Consider the following 20,598-nt stretch of genomic DNA (forward strand, 5'->3'; position numbering starts at 1 on the left):
AAAAAAAAACACCATTCACAAAAGACATTTAGAAATGTTCTGCATTTTGAATGGGAAAGCATTAAACTAGCCCTCAGTTAAAGCTATTACGCCAGTCATATGACAATCTCCAATGATTTAATAAAAGGAAATATCTGAAGTAAACTAAAGATGATAATCCAGAAACATGGTTTTATTTTAACCTCGTGCAACATTGTGTTAATTTTGTTTTGTCTTCGCTTTATGCAATCCAAAATTTAATTTAATTTAAACTGACTGCTCTCAGTTCAGAAGACTCTAGGCTGTCGGTAAAGTGTTGTGACAAAACAACATGGCGCTGATCACAGCGGAGTTTGTCTTTCGGAGAAATACCAACAAAACTACGTCTGGTAAGAACGTTTTTACATTGAAACCTGTTTGAGTTAAAAGATTAGAGTCTCTAGTTTAATCCAATTTGCCATTTTTTAAATTTGAGTGATATATCGAGATAGCCACACTGCTAAACACAATGTACACTAAAGTTTACTTTAGCGCTTTTTTCTTTAGAAATCCTTTATTCACTGTGCATTATCATATTGCGAATCAATGGGTTCATCCAAAAGCTGAACAATGTTGATTTCAGAGGCTGTATATGGAGTTAGGATGAAAATAAGGTGCATTTCCAACTGTTCTGAGACCAGTGCAGACAGACAGCACACTGGAGGTTAAGTCATTCACTACACAGGGAGCAAGGGAGCATCCTATAGCTTTCCAATGCAGCTAAGCGCACTCACTCCTAAAATCCGACCAAAAGTTCAGTTTCAGGCTGCAGATGATGTTTGGACCACTCAACATGTTTGGCAGACATGGGACAATGGTAATCAGAACTTAGATATAAATTCCAAGATCGATCTTTTACTCAATGAGAAGTTCAGCAGCGAGAACCTTTCACTGTGTGTTGAGAGTAAAAGTTTGGTTAGGGTGTTACACAGAACAAGTCAGTCTACACCGGTTACAAATAAAAAACAGAAGAATTCATTACGAGGGCATTTTTTTACTTCCACATTTTACATTTTGGGAGCATTTTATGATTTTAGCATTTTTGCCACAAGCTCCCCTTAATTTGAGACAGACACGCAGCAAGTTGGCAGCTGTATCAAAAGGTTTGAGCGCGTTTGACTCGTGACAAGAGCGCTATTGCGAGCTTTCATTTGCTTGTGAGATAGTGGCCATCTCAAGGAGATATCAGACATAATGTGCTGACCTCCTTGGGGAACAAAGTATACACAGAACCAGAAGCCTGGCTATCAGCTTAACAGTTAAATGCTCATTTTCTGGCAAATTACATCAACGAGTTCAATGGCATTTTGGTGCTGATGTGTGAATGGTAGCAAAACAAATAAAAGATGGAAAGCCGTTGCGTGTGTAAATAGCAGATTTTGTACATTTAGAGAAGAAAATCCGGCAATTTTACTACAATTTAATGGTTTTCATGTGTAAAAGAGGTTACTGGCTATTGTTTTTTCTGCTTGTAGTTTGTAGGAATTAATGTGAACCGGATATCCGTTGATTCATCTACTATTTTCGCTCTGTGATTCTCTAATGTATGTGTGACAACTTGAAGTGTTTATCCAGAGCGCCTCACAGTACACTGACCACATGCTCAGGTTTACTATACTGTAGGCCTGTTTCTGTTTTATTCTTCAGTCAGAGTTACTTGATTGATTCATTCATGAGTTCATTGAAAGCGTTTTAGTCTTTTAATCAATGTCCCTGCTGACAATAACATCTTAAGCAGCCTCAGGTGGTTAGCTGGACTCGAAACCTGGTCCAGCTGGTCTAGTTTGATGGTTTTAGAGGGGTTTTGGGGTATCTGTCAGCTGGTCAGTCTAGGAGACCAGAGCTAAGCCAGCTTAAACCAGCTGTTTGTTTGTTTTTTGTTTTTTTCCCAGCATGGTAATAACTGTGAATTTTAGAGTTGAGTTTCTGTGATATAGTCTTGACATTTTTGATTGTGTTGTAATGTTTGTTGCTCTTGTAGGTACGACCCGTCCTCCTCGTGACGGTGAGCTTCACGGTGTGGATTACAGCTTCCTGTCTGTGGAGGATTTCCTGAAGTTGGAACGGAGTGAGGGGTTGTTAGAGACAGGAACATATGAAGGTATGGGAACATTTTCTTTCAAACGCCACAACAAACTTTAAGAGTGGAAGCTCACATATTATCTGCTGCACTGTGCTCTTACAGAGATGGGCTCCAATTAGACCAAATCCAAAAAACTGAATGAGAACTTTTTGGGCAATTATGTGCTTAATTGTCCTGAAATATTGTCACAATGCAAAAAGTCTTAATGGTCCTTAATCTAGGCTTCATTTTCTTTATTCAAATTATAATTTCATATTGTTTTTGTATTGATTTGGGGTACAGTATGATTTTTTTTTTTGACAGGTTTCATTAGAATCACCCAAATGTTTCGATGAAACTCAAATGTTGTGATGCTCTTTTTTTTCAAGATTTCTTAACATATTCAGAAATACATTAGCAATGCAACTGATACAGACAATGACCTCAATACGCCTCTTCAATTATGTTTTCAATTTCTAAATGAAAAGGGCATAAAAACAAATAATGGCATGTTGGTGTAACCGTCCTGACATCATCATGAGGAAAAAAAGCCTCATTATAAGTTCTTGGAAAAGCAGCTGAAATACTGTAGTTTGGCATAAAATTGGGTTATGTTTGAAAAAATACATAGTGAAGCATTTTTGTTTTAAAAAGAATTATAATATTTTTGAAAGCTTTAGTCTGCCGAATCAAAGTCAGTGTTATAATAAGTATGTAATTGTTTATATGTAAAACAATTTAAAAATCTGCTTCTTTGTACAATATGTTCTTTGTTTGAAATCATACTGTTTTCCAAAGATTCAAAATAAATAGGCCTTTCTTTATACAAATCTCTCTCTCTCTCTCTCTCTCTCTCTCTCTCTCTCTCTCTCTCTTCTCTCTCTTTGTTGCTCTGTCACTCTTTCTTTTGAAGCATATTAATTCCTGGTTCCTGGTTGCCTAGGTAACTATTATGGGCCGCCCCAGCTGCCCAACGAGTCTCTCAGTAGGACAGTGATTCCCCATGATGCGTTGCGACACAGTTTCACTGGTTCCCAGAATTCCTCGTCCAAGCGCAGCTTGTCTTACAGTCGCATGCACCATGCAGGAGTAGCGCATACACAGCTGCAGGAGGATGCACACACCACCGCAGGCATGAACAACACGTTTACAGGTGTGTGTACGCATCTGCTTCCGGACTGCATGCAAGAGTTGATGGTGGTGTGTGTGTGTGTGTGTGTGTGTGTTAATGGTGATTTTCTTTGTGTGAGTTTTTGGCAGCCCCAGCTGGCTCCTAAGAGTGTGTGTGAATAATCAAATCATGTGCTGAAATCAAGGGGCCTCTTTTCTGTGTGTGTGTGCGTGCGTGTGTGTGTGTTTTTGTGTGTGTGTGTGTGTGTGTGTGTGAGAGAGAGAGAGAGAGTGCACATATTCACTAGTTTAAGTTAACCATTTGCCACATTTCAAAGTTGTAATTCAATTTGTTCCACAGTAGTAATATTTGATAGTTGTAAGTTATATCTTTTTTTGTTTTGTTTTGTGTGTGAATTTCAAAAACTATGGTGTTCTAATTAAAGGTGTAATTAAAGTGTGTAATTGCTGTGCCTCTCTTACGACAACAAACAAAACTGCAAAAATACTCACTGTTTTCAAACAGGCTTCCTGAACAATCGTTTGTCATCCATTGGTCACATAAATAAAGAGTTCTGTCCCAGACTTACTCCACAGGTTGAGCCAATGTTGCCGTGTCGGGCTGGTCAGGATACTTAAACTAATGGCTCACTTGTAGTTTCTATCCACATTAAGCTGTGAAATTAGAAAGTATTTTAACATTGATAAATTCAGCACTCTTCAGTTTTAAGCATCTTTGCACCTTAAAGGATGCTGTTAGGCATGATTAGTCCCGAATAATAAAAGACAGAACTGTTAAAAAAAATTGTTTTATGAAACAAATTCATGAAGTGACTTTTTCACTTAGTTCCTGACATGTATACTAAGGTTAATGGTGGGTCTCTAGGGGTGCTGTGCAGTGGCTAGATTTGAGGTCATAGCTGTTACTTACTGTGTAGTTTAGCACAACTGGAACGTTTGATTAACCCGTCAGCATCCAGGACTGCAACTCTATTTTATAATTGACACTTCGTTAAGCTCCGCCCACTTGATTACAGTTAGCCCCTCAGACAAGCATTACAGAACCTTCACTAAACGTTTCCCTGAACATCCATAAAATGTGCTCATACAATAGTAAAAGTTTAATGGATATTATTATTACATGGGCTGGAATGAAGTGTGACACTGCAAAGCATTCTGTTGTAATTTTTAACAAAATTGTAAAATAATAATAAAATGCAGAAACAGTGACTCAGATTGAAAAATGACATGAAAAGCTGATTAATATTTGAAAGGAAATGCAACTTAATACAGTATGTGGTTGTATGGCGCCTTGGGCGAAACCCACTTCAACACGGCGCCAAAGTTGTTGACCTGGGTGGGGGGGTCTGTGTGGGTGCCTCGTGCCGCCCCCCGCAAGATGCCGCCCTGGGCAACTGCACATCGCCTATGCCTAAATCCGCTACTAAGAGTGTTAAGTCTTCGCTTTCCTAAAGACGTGTCTATGTACACATGCGTCAGTCACTTTGGTTGTGTCGCGTTTTAAACACAGCATTTTTATGTCACTGTGTCAAGTTGTACAAAGTTTCAAATAATAATACAAAAAAAACATGTCTTGAAATTCCTGCATTCGGAATTACGCTCTGACCAGCTGTGTTTGAACGCAAGAACGTGTCCTAATTTTGTGTGTCTGCTGTCAGTGAATGTGGTTTGTTGTCTGTGCAGCTGGAGTTGTGCTGACTGCCCTCTGCTAAATGAGACTCGTAAAAACATGAAGGTGCAACTTCAAGCTTTAATTGCTCCAATGGTAGGAATATTCCTTATTACGGTCCGGGAGCACGATTAATTGTGTTAATTTTTGTAATGTGGTTATGTAATAAATCGCACTGAATGAACACATTAAATCAACAGCCCTAATAAAAAAAAGGACTTCCATAGACCTACATTAAAAAAAGAAACTTGTCTGATAATATGGCAGACAGCAACAGTTGCTAAGATATGATTTGTCAGTAACTTATTTGAGGCGGGCTTAGTGAAGGGTCAGTTTGAATCTAAATAATTTCCTCCCATTTCTCATAATTTAGTATTCCAGTGTATTACATGTTGAAGGTTTTTATAAGCCTGAACGGCAGTATGTTGTATTTTTCAGAGGTATTTGGCCACATTCTCATTTGTGTGGGTGTGGGGGTGTGTGTGGGGGTGTGTGTGGGGGTGTGTGTGGGGGTGTGTGTGGGGGTGTGGGTGTGGGTGGGTGTGTGTGTGTGGGTGTGTGTGTGTGTGGGTGTACATGTCTTCTCTTTGGCTGATGTGAACAGACATTCGATGTCATCTATAAAGGCACTGAGTGAGTGTGTGTGTGTGTGTGTGTGTGTGTGTGTGTGAATAGATCGCAGTAGCTGTATTAGCATGCTGCTGGCATCTCTGCTCACTGAAACCTGTCTCAGTTGGAGTCACAGGCAATGGGCCAGCACCACAAAGAATCGCTTTAAGAGCCAGCCCTGGTAGCGAACATGTATGTGACAGAGGCTCTGTTCCAAAATATGGTGAGCTGCCTACGTTGGCAGCATTTCAAGTTATCATACATATGCAAAATCTGTACCTAAAAAGGTAGGCGACATACAGTAATTATGCTTCCTTCTAAGGTACTTTTTTGGCAGCATTGCATGTATCCTTCACAAAGATAATCATATTTGCATTGCTATGAGCTCAGTGGAAAAACTCCAAAATGGTGGACGAAGCAAAATAAATGTTTATTATAAATCTAATTTATACCAAGCAATTTTAATTTAAAAAAACAAGTTATATCTTATTCAGATGAATTATTTTACCCAATATTTGTTTGTGCAGTGCATTTTTACACTTTTTTTTTTTATGTGCCATTAGCTTAGGAACATGCTAACATCAAACCGTATTGAAATCAATTTATATTTTATTCAGTACCAACATTTAATAATAAGTGGTTCAGTTGACTGTTTACCCAATCTTTGTGAGCAATGCATTTTTATATGTATTAGAGATATGTGGCATTAGCTTAGCAACATGCTAACATCAAACAGTATTGAAATCAATTTATATTTTGTTCAATAACAAAATGCTAAATGATGATAAATGATACATCAATAATACATGGTTTAATCCAATTAAACATTTACTGTTTTACCCAGTTTTTATGTGTGCTATGTATTTTTACACTACGTTAGCTTAGCTACATGCTAATATCAAACTCTATTGAAATCAATCGTGTTTGTGTCTTGTGTGCTTCTTGTGAACGCACTAGCCTGTTTGTCTGACACACATAGTTGCTTTCTATGTGGAGCGCTTCAAAAAAGTTGTTATGAGGTTCCATTTCAGGATGCTGCCTTTAGCTGCCTATATAGACAGCAAGACAGCTTTTGGAGCAGAGCCAGAGATTATGTGCAATTGTTTGCTGCTTTGAGATTGTGATTTATTTTTTGCATGGAAATATAAATAGTGTTTTGTGTCTCTTCCCACGTCCTCCTGTATTTGTACCCAGAGTTTTTAGCGCGTAGTCTCTTTCCTTCTCCACTGTTATGTACAGGAGACTCGAGCTGTCCGGAGGTGCATGGCGTGGTGCGAGAGAATGCCCCCACCTATGTGCTGAACAACGTGGCGGCGCCCCCAACAGCCACCTCCAAACACCCCCCCACGCTGCCGCCGGACAAGGACCCGCTCGGACCGCTGCCGGACAACTGGGAGATGGCCTTCACTGAGAATGGAGAGATCTACTTCATAGAGTACGAAACACATTAACAACTGAAATGTTGAGACTTTTGAGGAGTCTTCCATACTGAAATAACATGGGTTATCCTGGTACTTTGGATGAGTAGTGCTAGATAGTGGTCAGATAAATTGGCCGATATTTTGTATTTTTTAATGAAATTATCTTTTTTTGTTGTTGATATTTTTAGCGACTTTAAAAGCTGTGCTTAAGCTGTTAGTTTTGTAGAGTTTTTATGGTAAAACCCTTTCTGAAAAGTCGCTCAGTAAAATTTATGTTAATGTTGCTCTGACACCTTCTAACGCATATGTAGCATCATGCAAAAACAGAAGTTCTCATTTCTCGATGTGCTATTCTGAGTCATATGAGTAATTTATTCCACAAGGGAAAGTGTCCAATGTTTCTATATGTAGAAATATGCAGCTTTTAGAGTCTTCTTCTCATGTGAGTTTTATCATTTTAAGCATATTTTTCAAAAAAAGCCTGACATATGAAAGAATTGTCAGAAAATTCTTTTTTATTATTATTTTTTTTTTAGCATTTAACTGTTTTAGTACAATTAGACAAAAAATAAAAAGAAATCGTAAAAAAAAAAAAAAAAAAGAAATTACAATTTTATTTTTTTAATTTTTTTTTTTATGTATCATATTTGATTCTTTAGGCTTTAAAGGTCGTTATTCTCCTGAGGCACAGCAATTCATTTTTGTATAGGACATTTGTTATTTAAGATTTTTCTTAGCCCATGCATACTACAGTGGTAAATCCTGGGGTATTATCAGAGGACTCTCTGGGCTTTTCAGAGATACCAAATGTTTGAGAGTTTGGCCATGACAGCTTCCTCTCCTTGCTCTATAAATATGGACTGAAATGTATAACAGTTCAATTCAGCACATCAAATACTATATGAATAAAATATATGTTTTTTCAATAATCAATTTTATTATATGTATTTTATGCACCAAATACTATATTGACATTTAAAAAAGGGAAATTGTAAAACTTTTTTCACTGTGTCTCAGGAACTTATGGTTAGATGACATAATAATAGCTTGTAATGTAAAATAATGAGATCTTTATAATGACAGAGCAGACGGCACAGAAATATTAGCTCACACTTTAAATATATCTTATGAATGTATGTCAGAATTTTCAACGGTCTGCGATTTAAATAAAAAATGTTTTATTGTGGGCATGAATGGAATGTAATGGTGATTGAGAGATACCTCAAAAGCCTGTTGTATCATATTTGATACATGTAAATTCAACATGCTTTTTCAATAAAACAATATACAAAATTTTAACCAAGCTTTAGTTGCTTATATTCATCAAATGCTCATTTTAAAATATCAGTAAAAATATAATCATTACTGTCACTTTTACTTTATTAAAATAAGCTGTCATTTATCCCAACATAAGAGTCACTTTTCGCACAAGTCTGACACCATTTTAAATAGATCGATATAAACACTGACACCACTTTTTTCACAAATACCATGTTTTCTGGCTTTTCAGCTTGAACAGAGAGTGAAACAGGAGCTGTCAAATGTTGTGTATCATATTTGATTAATACAGCATTATAGGGTTAACACAGTCGGCACAGTCGATTGCGTCTTATGTAAACGTCTTTTATAAAACACTGATCAAGGTCAGGTGAATGCAAAACCAGCGTAATTATACAGGGCTTCTTCAAGACGAATTAATCGACTAGTCGTTTAGGCAACCCACTGACTAGTTGATTTTGAAAATGATGTAGTTTTGCATGTCCATAATTGGTACCAAAAGTTTTGTGGTGGTACCATGGTACAGTGATGGTATGAGATGGTAATACCATGGTATTGTACAAAAATTCCCAGCCTGATCTTATGAAAATTATATGACATTTTTGCAGAATGTTATGTGGTTCATTACACATATCGCAGCAGTAGTGAGGTGAAATATCCAATCTGTAGTGCTAAAAGCGAGTTAAATGTTCTGCCAAACAGATGAGGTTTTTAAGATCAATGCTCCACCGTGTTTTAAATCAACAAAACCGGCCTAAAAAAATGCAATTATTGAAGCAATCATGTCATTTTGTGGTGCTTCTATGATACTTTATGCTCAAATGTGGACTGGTGTGCTCTTCAGGACTCGTACCCCGCTCCTTTACATCACAAGTGCAACCATCTATCAGTTGAGCTCCAGCACAATTTGATCACACTCAAACAAGCTTGTAAATGTAGTTGATTATGTAATGCAAATGTTAAAATGAGTCATGAGCTATAGAAAAAGTGTTTAGATATCATAAGATAACATCGTGTGAGGAACAGGGCATAAAGTAAGTGTTTATGAACTGATAATCTGACAATTTACTCGTGATTTGTGTAAAAATTTAATGAAAGTCGTTGTTGTAGCGTCTCAATAGTGTTCATTTTGAACAGGAAACTGCTGCAATACGTAAAAGTCATTTAGCAAAAACTGAGGTATAGTAACATGATTAAGATTACTGTGTCATAATAAAATCTGCTCACATTTTAAGAACTAAAGTGAACTGATAGTCTATTTATTTGACAGAGTAAGTGTTATTCCAAACTGTCACTCATGTAAATTATGTTATATTTTTATAGCCACAACACAAAGACGACGTCATGGATGGACCCTAGGTGTCAGGACAAACAGCCGAAACCACTGGAGGAGTGTGAGGATGATGGTAAAATCATGTGTAGAGCAGATCATCAGATTTGTGGCTTTGTTTGTTTTGCCTCTTTACCACAGTACTGATATCATAAGGTATTTGGTTACATTTCTGTAACCACCTTGTGTTTTCTCATGTTTTGCAAGATTTCGATAAACCTAGCCTAAATAACATTACAAGTGCTACATTTAGCAAATCCTTACACTACTGTACATCGATGCCCCCTCTAATGAATGAATTTGGTTTCACAGCCACATTTACTGTTGACAAGTTGAAATTCAAATGCACTTTGTGCATTAATACTGGCATCAGTTCCTGACCTTATTAATGCTGTTTTGACTCAATGCAAGTAAATCCCTGCTGCAGCGTTCCAGCGGCAAGCCTTCCCTGAAGAATGGAGGCTGTTATAGCAACAAACACCAGCTACTCCATGTGTATCTGTTTGTTCAGTCCTCCTGAGAAGGGTTTATTCACCAGCAGAGGGCAGTCTTCAACATTGACCTGTAGTTGCTGACAATTTTATGGTTTTGTGTTTCAATTTATGTTCTATTTTACTGAGCTAAAAGTGAAATCATGTCTCTTAGACTATGATCTGTCCTGTTACAGATGGGGTTTGTTCAACTATGCTCAGATTCTGAGAAAACAGTGTAAAAATTTAATATATTTGGCTGGACAATCAAAACACTCCTAAATTTCAGGGTTTCAGTAATTACAGTGTTTTGGCTTTGTAGGGCAGGGAACACTAATGTCAAGTGTTACCTGAATCTCAATAGAAAATAAAGTCCGGTGAGATTATAGTGTAGGGAAATTCGCCATCTGGTGGTGATGCTGTGAGGTGATTGTAGGCCTTTACTGAGAACTGTGGCTGTGCCTCAGTTTACATCTGTTCTATGTGGAATGCGTAGTATGTTGAGAATAGTCAGTTAAGGTGAGGCAAGTGGAGGTTAAAACTGCCACAATTGAGTATATGAAGCTAAAAGCTTAGTAATGATCCATTTTAAGGTAATGTATTTAGTAAAATTCTAATGCTAACATGTAGCCAGCTGGTACGTGCTGTGCAGTGTGTAAAACCTCACTCCCCTGGCCTCAAGAGGCACACTAGTGACTGACGCTTGAGGCTGTAGCCTTTAGGTTCCTTGTTAGCACGCCCGCCTCCTATGCCAGAGATGCCGGTTCGAATCTCGTTCGGAGAGGGTCGAGCAGGACCGGTTACACATGCAAACTCCTAGGTGTATAGCATCCACATACAGCAATTAGAGGGTCTATTGTGCTATCAAGACACAATTCCAACCACGTGGTAGTATGTTAAGGTGACCAGATTTCTGAAATGAAAAACGGACATTTCTAGTTCAGTGGTATATATGTCATTGAAATTTCACATGCATCTATGAATTAAAAAAGGCACTGGCAGAGGAATTCAAAAGAAATGAGGTCACTTGAATACCATTTCCCTCAGCACTACAACTGAAATCATATGAAACACTTACACTATGTGCTAAATCAGGGCCTGAAATTAATTTCTGAAGAGGGGATTGCCCCCCTTAGATGCCTCATTGTTTGGGGTTTTTTCTCTTCATGTCACAAAGATATTCAATATTGTATAATAATAATAATAATAATAATAAAAATAATTATAACACTATTTCACCTAACTGTTCCTATCAGTTATCTCATATGGCATCTCATGGACCTGTTTTTCTTAATTATAAAGGTACCTTTTATTTTGATTATTTAATCTATTTTTCCCATGCTATTACATAGCTTGTATGTTCCTCACCTCAAAGCTGATAACGATGATTGTGATTTTTTTTTTTTTTTTTTTATTGCTCCCTGGTCCAGTTCTTAATGGCAAAACTGGCATGAACAAGTTATCAGTAAAGGAAGATGAATGACATAAAGGAATAGTTCACCCAAAAATGAAAATTCTCTCATCATTTGCTCAACCTCATGCCATCCCAGATGTGTATGACTTTATTTCTTCTGTTAGACACAAACAAAGATTTTAGAAGAATATTTCAGCTCTGCAGGTCCATACAATGTAAGTGAATGGGTGCCAACATTTTGACACTCCACAAAATCACATAAAGGCATCATAAAATAATCCACATGACTCCAGTGTTTTAATCCATGTCTTCAGAAGCGATATGATAGGTGTGGGTGAGAAACAGATCAATATTTAAGTCCATTTTTGCTAGAAATTCTTCTCCCTGCCCAGTAGGGAGGACAAGCACCCAGTCACTTGCATTGTATGGACCAAAAGAGCTGAGAAATTCTTCTAAAACTCTTCATTTGAGTTCAGCAGATGAAAGAAAGATAGCATGAGGGTGAGTAAATGATGAGAGAATTTCATTTTTGGGTGAACTATCCCTTTAAAACTGCTACAGCAAGCAGCCCCCTCTGTTGGTCAAAATAAACAGCACACAATCGGCTAGCTTCAATATGGGCTCTCTTGCCATGTATTTTCACTTTGCGGACTGTTTTGAACGTGTAGTAAAGCGGGGACATTTCCAGGGACAGCTCCAATCGATTACTGTCAAAAATCTGGACTGTCCCCAGAAAACAGGGACATCTGGTCACCATATAGTATGTCACAATACTGGTGTATTTCTACATACTCAAATCCTATTCCGTCATCAGAAAGTTTATGATTTTTACTGTTTAACAGTGTGATTCTACACTTTTATAAATTATGTGTTGTTATTCGAGGTGCCATATTCACATGGTATTCGTATTCTCTCTCTGTCTTTCTCTATTTCTTCACTTCTCTTGGAGAAGAGGGTGTACACACAGAAGAACTTGACAACGATCTCGGTACGTTTTTCTACAGTCACAGTTTTTATCATTGAATATTGAAGGCTTTCAAGCAGCCATTAGAGGCATTTCTGCTTGTGATGATATTTGTGCATTTGCTAACCATGTAAGACTGCATCTACACTATGAATTCACTCTATATATTGAAACAGATGTTGAATAGGGAGAGATGGGCAAGTTCTATGTTGTCATTTCCCATCTAACATACATCTAGCTGTAGTAGAACCATATACACACTAGTCTTTTGACCAAACTTTTAAAGCACTCACCATTTAGTATCTAACATTTAATTACTCAAAAATGGTAAAAGTGGTGTCCAGAATACTGACAGAATGTTGAATGTGTCATATAATTCTCCAATCATTCTCTCTGTGCTCAGAACTGCCCCATGGCTGGGAGAAGATCGATGATCCAGTGTATGGAGTTTATTATGTTGAGTAAGTGTCAGTATTCTTCATGTTTCAGTCAATTAGGGGTGTAAAGTGCAACAATCTACATTCAATGCATCAATTATGGAATTTAATAGTCAATTCTACTATAATTTTTAATACTATTATTATACCCAATGTATTATGTGCTCAATTCTTGAGCTTTTAAATGTAAAACCTGGTAATTTTGCAGACTTATCACACTGGAGGTTGAAAGTCCTGCTGCTGTAATCAGTCTGTGTTTATCCAATTTCAAACCAATGCCCCAAATTTCCCCAGTGTTCGGATCAGATGTCCACAGGGTGGCGCCAAAAGCAAGTTGTAGTTTTAGTTGAAAATGATAAAATGCAGTCAACAGGAATGCATATTTTTTAACTCTACCCCCTAACCCTAACCCTAAACCTAACCATCAGTAGAGTAAAAATGTAATCTTACAGTGAAAATGCTACCTCTGAATCACACTAATCGCTGACTGATACTGTGCCCTTCAAGTGGAGTCAGAAAAATCATCATTGCGAGTTTCAAGCACACGCATGACACAGCGATGTTGTATTTACGAGTGGGGAAACTCAGAATTCTAGATAATACCCAAGTTTTCGAGTTGGAATTTTGGAAGGGGCATGTCACATGAAAGATGATAGGATGCAATGATTTTGCAAAATGATTTTAAATTCTGTACTTTATTTCAAAATGATTAATTTGTTATACTGTATATGACAGTCATCAGTGACGCCCTTCACGGTTTGTTTTAACCTCCTGAAACCTCCACGTGGCTGCTGTGTGGATTTTCCGTTTCCATTTTTGACTTGTAACTAGTAGCACCTAATAAACAAACATACAAATAATAATAATAATTCTAGAGCAAATAGTTTTCCTAAAAATTGATGTCCACATATGTGGACAGCGGGACTAAGTTGTACAATTTTAAGTAATACCAAGCTACAGAAAGTCAGATTTTTCATCAAATAGTTTGTGTCCAGGAGTGTTGACTATTCAAGTTTTTCAGATGTTACAGACATTAAAGCTGATTTTCTGTAAAGCTGAATTAATAATTATTATTCAAAATAATGTCCAGCATCATCCAATCACTGCCAACCATGTTAAAATAAAATTTTGCATTATAAAATTCTGAATCTTTGTACTGATTATCATTGTCACATGTCTGCCAAACATGTTGAGTGATCCAAACATCATCTGCAGCCTGAAACTGAACTTTTGGTCAGATTTTAGGAGTGAGTGCGCTTAGCTGCATAGAAAGATATAGGACGCTCCCTTGCTCCCTATTTAGTGAGTGACTTAACCTCCAGTTTACTCCTAAAGAAATGAATTGTCATTTTGAAACATACTATATGTATAAAATCATGAGCACTCACATGAGTTGAGGACTCTAATCATATCAGTAACCTTATAAAAGCTGTTTTATTCTACATGGGGCAGGGGCACCCTCATGGGGGCTGCCATTTTAGAATCACATGACCAGCTGAATACGACTCGCTCAATCTCAGTAAACATCTTGTTATTTGACACTCACGCTTGGATTAAATTAATCATGGCTGATTGTGAATAGTGTATTTCAACGGTGGCATCTGTGACTGAAAACGTCTTAGTTACTGATGTAACCTCTGTTCCCTATATGGAGGGAACGAGATGTTGTGTCGATGTAGTGACACTAGGGGTTCGATCTTGAGAGCCCCAATCACCTTTGCTTAAAATAGAAAAGGCCAATGAGAATTGGCAGGTGGAATTTGCATACCACTCTCCACTCCGGACATACGGGTATAAAAGGAGATGGCGTGCATCACTCATTCAGATTTATGCTGAGGAGCTGATAGAGAGTCCCGGCCATGTCAGCGGCTGGTTCAGCGCCGCGGCAGGAGGGACACAACGTCTCGTTCCCTGCATCAGGGAACAGAGGTTACATCAGTAACCAAGACATTCCCTGTCTGTCACTCACTCGACGTTGTGTCGATGTAGTGACACTAGGGATTCCTGTAGGAAACGCCGCAGGCACTAAACCGTGTCACGAGGTACGGAAGAGTGGACACAGGCAAGCTGCTGCGTGCCTCGCAACGAGCGCTCAACCATATCGTGACCTTCCAGCGAGTTAGGTAGGGCGTCTCCCTAGCGCCGTAAGGGGGGTGGAGGCACTTACCCAAGGAGGCTACAGGTGGTGTCTTAACTGATTTGCTGTTAAGCAGTGTCCCTTCGAGCACTTTCTAGAATAGCGCTGGGAAGTGCCCTTCCCTCTCCAGGAAGGAGAGCACTACGGAGACCACATCCTGCCAGAGGGAGTTAGCATGTGGAGAATACCTCACATGGACTTACCAACAGGGAAGTTCACATATGGAATGATACCACAGGGGGACCCTTTCTACAGAGAGGGTACGCAGTACAGTGGCCGAGGCAGAGAAAGCTCTGACGAGGGGAAACACAGGGTTCACCTAAGGGGAACCAGAACAGTGGAAAACTCATACGGGATTACCAAGGGGGAATCACCACGCATGTAGCGCTGTGCCTGAGCACACGGGCTCACCTGAAAACGGGAATACTACAAGTACTGGGCTTGGTGGCGTACTCCTCTGCTGAGTTCGTCACAGAACAGTGCTAAAGAATTAAAGAGGCATCCGGAGTTCGCCGGTACGGGGAACTGTTGTGGACAGAAAGCGCACATTATCATCTTTGAAAAAAGGGGAAAGGCGCAATGCAAGTGTACACCCAACCAGCCGCCCGGTCTACCTGCTGTTACCGCATAACACTCAGGTCGAAACCGGGTCTATGCGTAGGTTATAAAACCCTGCTAGGTCTTCCGCATCCCGTCCAGGAGCTAGACGTGGAGATTCCAGAGGTCTGGCCGTGGGTGCTGGAGCATGCCCTGCCCCTGAATGAGAAGGTCCTGCCTCAGGGGAATGTGCCAGGGAGGTGCTCCTGTCAGGAGCATCAGATCCGAGAACCAAGTCCGGTTGGGCCAGTATGGAGCAACGAACAGGACTTGCTGCTCGTCACCCTAAGAACCTGCCCGTAGAAACGCCAGGTCCGACCAAGGGCTGAAAGTCTAATGGCACTGTGGTGTGATGGTTACACGCTGGGTGCCATGGCGCTATGCCCACCTTGGGACTCGAGTCTGTAGCCAGTGCTGAAGCAGTCTCCTATGCATCAATCCGAGGGGGAGAACTGTCGCCGAGGATGCCATATGCCCCAAAAGCCTCTGAAATTGTTTCACTGGTGCCGCTACCTTCTGCCTGAAGGGGAGGACCTTGTACTGGTATGCTCGTCCCTCGAAGGCAAACCGAAGAAAGGGTCTGTGTCGAGGAAGGATCAATACGTGAAAGTACGCGTCCTTCAGGTTGATGGCCGCGAACCAATCCTGATGTTGTACTGACGCCAGGATGCGCTTCTGCGTTAACATCCTGAATGGAAGCCTGTGTAAGGCCTTGTTCAGGGCACGCAGATCCAAGATTGGGCGCGACCCTCCCCCTCTCTTGGGCACGATAAAATAAGGGCTGTAGAAGCCCTTGCGCAACTCGACTATGCGGATGGGCTCTATTGCTCCCTTCGCCAGAAGGGTGGCAACTTCTGCCGAGAGGACGGAGGCACCCTTGCTCTGCACCGTAGTGGAGAGGATGCCACTGAACTGGGGCGGGCGTCTGGCGAACTGGATCACGTAGCCGAGGCGAATCGTCCTGATGAGCCACTGTGAGGGGCTGGAGAACTCTTACCAGGCCTCCAGCCTCCGTCACAGCGGCACCAGGGGGACAACAGGACTTACCGTACCCGGGCAGGGTGGTTTGTGGCAAGGCAGAGCAGGCGCCCCACCTGGAAGACAGCCCAGGGGGGACGTGCTGCTCCGCAAGCCCGCAACGGTGGCCAATAACTGGGGCGGGTGAGCGGCCCCAGAAACCAGCACATTTACCTGTTCGCCAGCTGTCTCGACGGAGAACGAGGGAACGGGAAGCACTCGCTTTCACCTGATTGACCGGAAAGACTTCCAGCATCTGCCCGTTGCGAGTGCGCTGGCCCAGGGAATGAGGAAACTGCTCTTTTATTGACCATGTGGGTGCCAAGGCCCAGAGGGCACTCGGCGATGTCATACTCACCACACGCTGGCTCAGGGGTGATGGTGGGGCTGGAGAGATGCCCTGGGCCAGACTGGTCAGGAGTAGTTGCCTCATCCCTGGGCAGGCCATGTCAGGACCGCCTCGAAGCAGTCTGGGGTTCTTGGGGGCCGGCTGATGGGCAGGTGAAGCCGACTTCCCACGGGAGGATCTTTTTCTCTGAGGCCGGCAGGCGGGCTCCGATGGTACAGGAGCCGGGGCCGGCACCACAGGGGAACAGCTCTGGCAAGAAGCAGATGGGGTGCAGGACCTCGGTGGCCTGAAGGCAGCCGGGTTGTGCCACAGCAGGATGTGTTTAATTGCCTCGGACTGCTTCCTCACCTTCGAGAACTGATGGGCGAAATCCCCTACAGTGTTGCCAAAAAGCCCCTCTTGGGAGATGGGCGCATCAAGAAAGCGGACTTTCTCGGCATCACGCATCTCCGAAAGGTTGAGCCACAGGTGCCGCTCTTGGACCACAAGCGTGGACATCGTCCGGCCCAGGGCGCGCGCCGTGACCTTCGTTGCACGTAAGGCAAGGTCGGTCGCAGTGCACAGTTCCTGCATCAGCCCTGAGTCGGTCCTACCCTCATGCAGATCTTTTAGCGCCTTGGCCTGGTGGACCTGCAGGATGGCCATGGCGTGCAGGGCGGAAGCGGCCTGACCCGCGGCCTTGTAAGCCTTCATCATTATAGAGGAAGAGAACTTACAAGCCATGGAAGGGAGCCTTGGTCAGTCACGCCAGGTGGCTGCGCCCTTCGGGCATAAATGCACCGCTATGGCGCATTCTACCTGGGGAAGCTCGACATATCCTTTAGCCGCTCCGCCGTCGAGGATATTCAGAGTGGACGAGCCCGCGAAGCATGTAGGGGCAGTAAAAGGTGCCTTCCACGACTTCGTTAGCTCCTCGTGCCCTTCCAGGAAGAAAGGCACCGGGGTGGGGCGCGGCCTTGAGTCGCGCTCCGAGCCCAGAAACCAATCATCCAGCCGCGAATGCTCAGGGCAGGGTGGACGGTTCCACTTCAGCCCGATGTTTGCAGCCGCCCGGGCAAGCATGGCTGCCATCTCAGCGTCCGCCTCACCCTGTGCTCTACCGCCTGTGGGCGGGAGCTCAGAAGATTCGTCTACTTCCGATAGCAGTAGCCCACCCTCCGATGCCGCGACCGAAAGCTCATCCTCGTCGCGAGCCGCGAACGTCACATTAAACCCGCCCCGAGACAGACCGCCTGCATCGCTCGACAGCTCGTCCGGATAGAACGAGCATGCTGGGGGATGGGAGGTCCGTGGGGGCTGAGCCGGCGGAAACACTCCCATGTCCACTCCAGATTGCCCGCGGTGCTTGCTGACCCGGCCGGAAGTGAGCCGCGACCGCAACGTTCTCATGGGCATGTTCTCGCAATGAGAACACAACCCTTCCACGAAAGCCACCTCGGCGTGCTGGCGCCCAAGGCACTCGAGGCAGATTTCATGGGTATCCGGAGGGGAGAGATAACGACCACATCCAGCAGCGCAAACGTGGAAGGACATCTTTAAAAAGACGCCAAGAGTTTGCGCAAGCTCTTTTAGAAGGAAATATACTCTCTTAGCACCTGCAGACTCAGGCTGCTGAAGCGCTCAGGGGAAGCGCAGCACTCAACCGTGCGAGGGTGACCGCTGATATACGGCATAAAAATCCAGCAGCATAGCAAGAGGTGAGAGGACGAACACACAAGCATTCGACTCTGAAGCAAAAATCTGAATGAGTGATGCACGCCATCTCCTTTTATACCCGTATGTCCGGGGCGGAGAGTGGCATGCAAATTCCACTCGCCAATTTTCATTGGCCTTTTCTATTTTAAGCAAAGGTGATTGAGGCTCTCAAGATTGAACCCCTAGTGTCACTACATCGACACAACGTCGAGTGAGTGACAGACAGGGAACTATTGATTTTAAATGATGCTGAATCCATAACACTAGATGTCACTGTAAGTCCAAGATGACACGAGCAAAAAGTTACTGAATGCACCTTTAAGCAAATTAATTAATAATTTGTTAGATACCATGCATTAATAAATAATTTATGTTGTGTATAAGTGATGCAGGTTTATTCGCTTGTGTTTATTCTCTGGAACAACAAAAAAGGATCTTTTGCTGCCATTCAATGTGTATTTGTTTAGGTTAGGCTTCTTCCGTATTTTGTTTCCTACTTGAATGCGTGACATGTCGTAATAATGAATGCCCGACTCGGAGTTGCACGCTTCCCAGGTTAACTTGAAGGCAACACACTTCCTGATTTCCATTTCACTAGACACACCATTACTTCCTGGTTTCCACGGGATCCGAATCCGTATCTCAGACCAAAAACAATTTCTTTCTGGTTTCCATGGGATCCAAACAAGTGTCTCGGAGTGAACGGGATTACTTCCTAATTTCCATGTGACTCACAACACGATTATTTCCTGGTTTCCATGTGACTAGAACCCGTGTCTCAGAGGTTGTGCTATCAGTAGTACCACCACAGGGAAAGGTAAACACTTTTGAATTGATGCAAAAATGTCTGATGGGTAATGCCACTTGTCAATAATTTGGCAGAATGGGGTTCATTTCATGGTACATGAACATTCAGAAGCAGCATGTCAATTTCCTGTGTGATCATGTTGGATTTTGTCGGTGTTCCACTGTGGTGAAAATTGTCCCTTCAGTTACATTTGTGGCTTTAGCAATTTTTTGAAAACAATTATAAATAGTATCAAAATAATTAAATTGAATCAAATCACAAACCAAATCATGACCAAATTTCAGGTTTCATAATGCATCACATAATTTAGCAAATAATCTAAATCAAATCATGTGTCAGAGCAAACATTTACACCCCTACAAGAAACTAGCAACATTTGTCATTTTTAGATACATAGTAAATATTTTTACCCTTACACTCTCTGTCTGTCTGTCAGTCATATAAACCGTAAGACTCAGTATGAGAACCCAGTTCTAGAAGCCCGGCATAAGAAGCAGCTGGACACACAGCAGTCACCTGAAGGCGGACGATACATCAGAGGTGTGTCTCAGTTTACCCTCGCTCTCTCTTTCTCTTCTTTCTATATTATAGTATTCACCTATTTTAAGATCAATAAGCACACATACTGAAATATTTTAATACCTCATCTGATGTTGAAATAGTACTGTATTTGTTTTCATGGCACAAGATGATCTTGAAGTTTGATAAAATGATCGTTTCAGGGGGCCTGGGTAGCTCAGCGAGTAAAGACGCTGACTACCACCCCTGGAGTTGCGAGTTTGAATCCAGGGCTTGCTGAGTGACTCCAGCCAGGTCTCCTAAGCAACCGAATTGGCCCAGTTGCTAGGGAGGGTAGAGTCACATGGGGTAACCTCCTCGTGGTCGCTATAGTGTGGTTTCTCGCTCTCGGTGGGGCGCATGGTGAGTTGTGTATGGATGCCGCAGAGAATAGCGTGAAGCCTCCACACACGCTATGTCTCTACGGTAACGTGCTCAACAAGCCACCTGATAAGATGCGCGGATTGACGGTCTCAGACGCAGAGGCAATTCTCTGAGATTCGTCCTCCACCACCCGGATTGAGGCGAGTCACTTCGCCACCACGAGGACCTAGAGCGCATTGGGAATTGGGCATTCCAAATTGGGGAGGAATTTTATTTTTTATATATATATATATATATATATATATGTGTG

The 20,598-nt window shown here is 41.9% G+C and overlaps 1 protein-coding gene across 1 annotated transcript in view; it reads left to right on the top strand.

The window, feature by feature from the left end:
• Positions 1–310: 310 nt before the first annotated feature.
• The window catches only part of LOC127424521 (membrane-associated guanylate kinase, WW and PDZ domain-containing protein 1-like), a 75,284-nt gene continuing 54,996 nt past the window's right edge, over positions 311–20,598 (top strand). The window contains exons 1-8 of the mRNA XM_051669826.1: positions 311–368; positions 2,000–2,119; positions 3,024–3,233; positions 6,729–6,924; positions 9,512–9,594; positions 12,355–12,390; positions 12,770–12,827; positions 19,843–19,946. Of these exons, the coding sequence (XP_051525786.1) occupies positions 311–368; positions 2,000–2,119; positions 3,024–3,233; positions 6,729–6,924; positions 9,512–9,594; positions 12,355–12,390; positions 12,770–12,827; positions 19,843–19,946 (865 nt within the window). The remainder of the gene's footprint in view (positions 369–1,999; positions 2,120–3,023; positions 3,234–6,728; positions 6,925–9,511; positions 9,595–12,354; positions 12,391–12,769; positions 12,828–19,842; positions 19,947–20,598) is intronic.

Source organism: Myxocyprinus asiaticus, chromosome 33 (genome assembly GCF_019703515.2).
Source record: "Myxocyprinus asiaticus isolate MX2 ecotype Aquarium Trade chromosome 33, UBuf_Myxa_2, whole genome shotgun sequence".
Taxonomy (NCBI): domain Eukaryota; kingdom Metazoa; phylum Chordata; class Actinopteri; order Cypriniformes; family Catostomidae; genus Myxocyprinus; species Myxocyprinus asiaticus.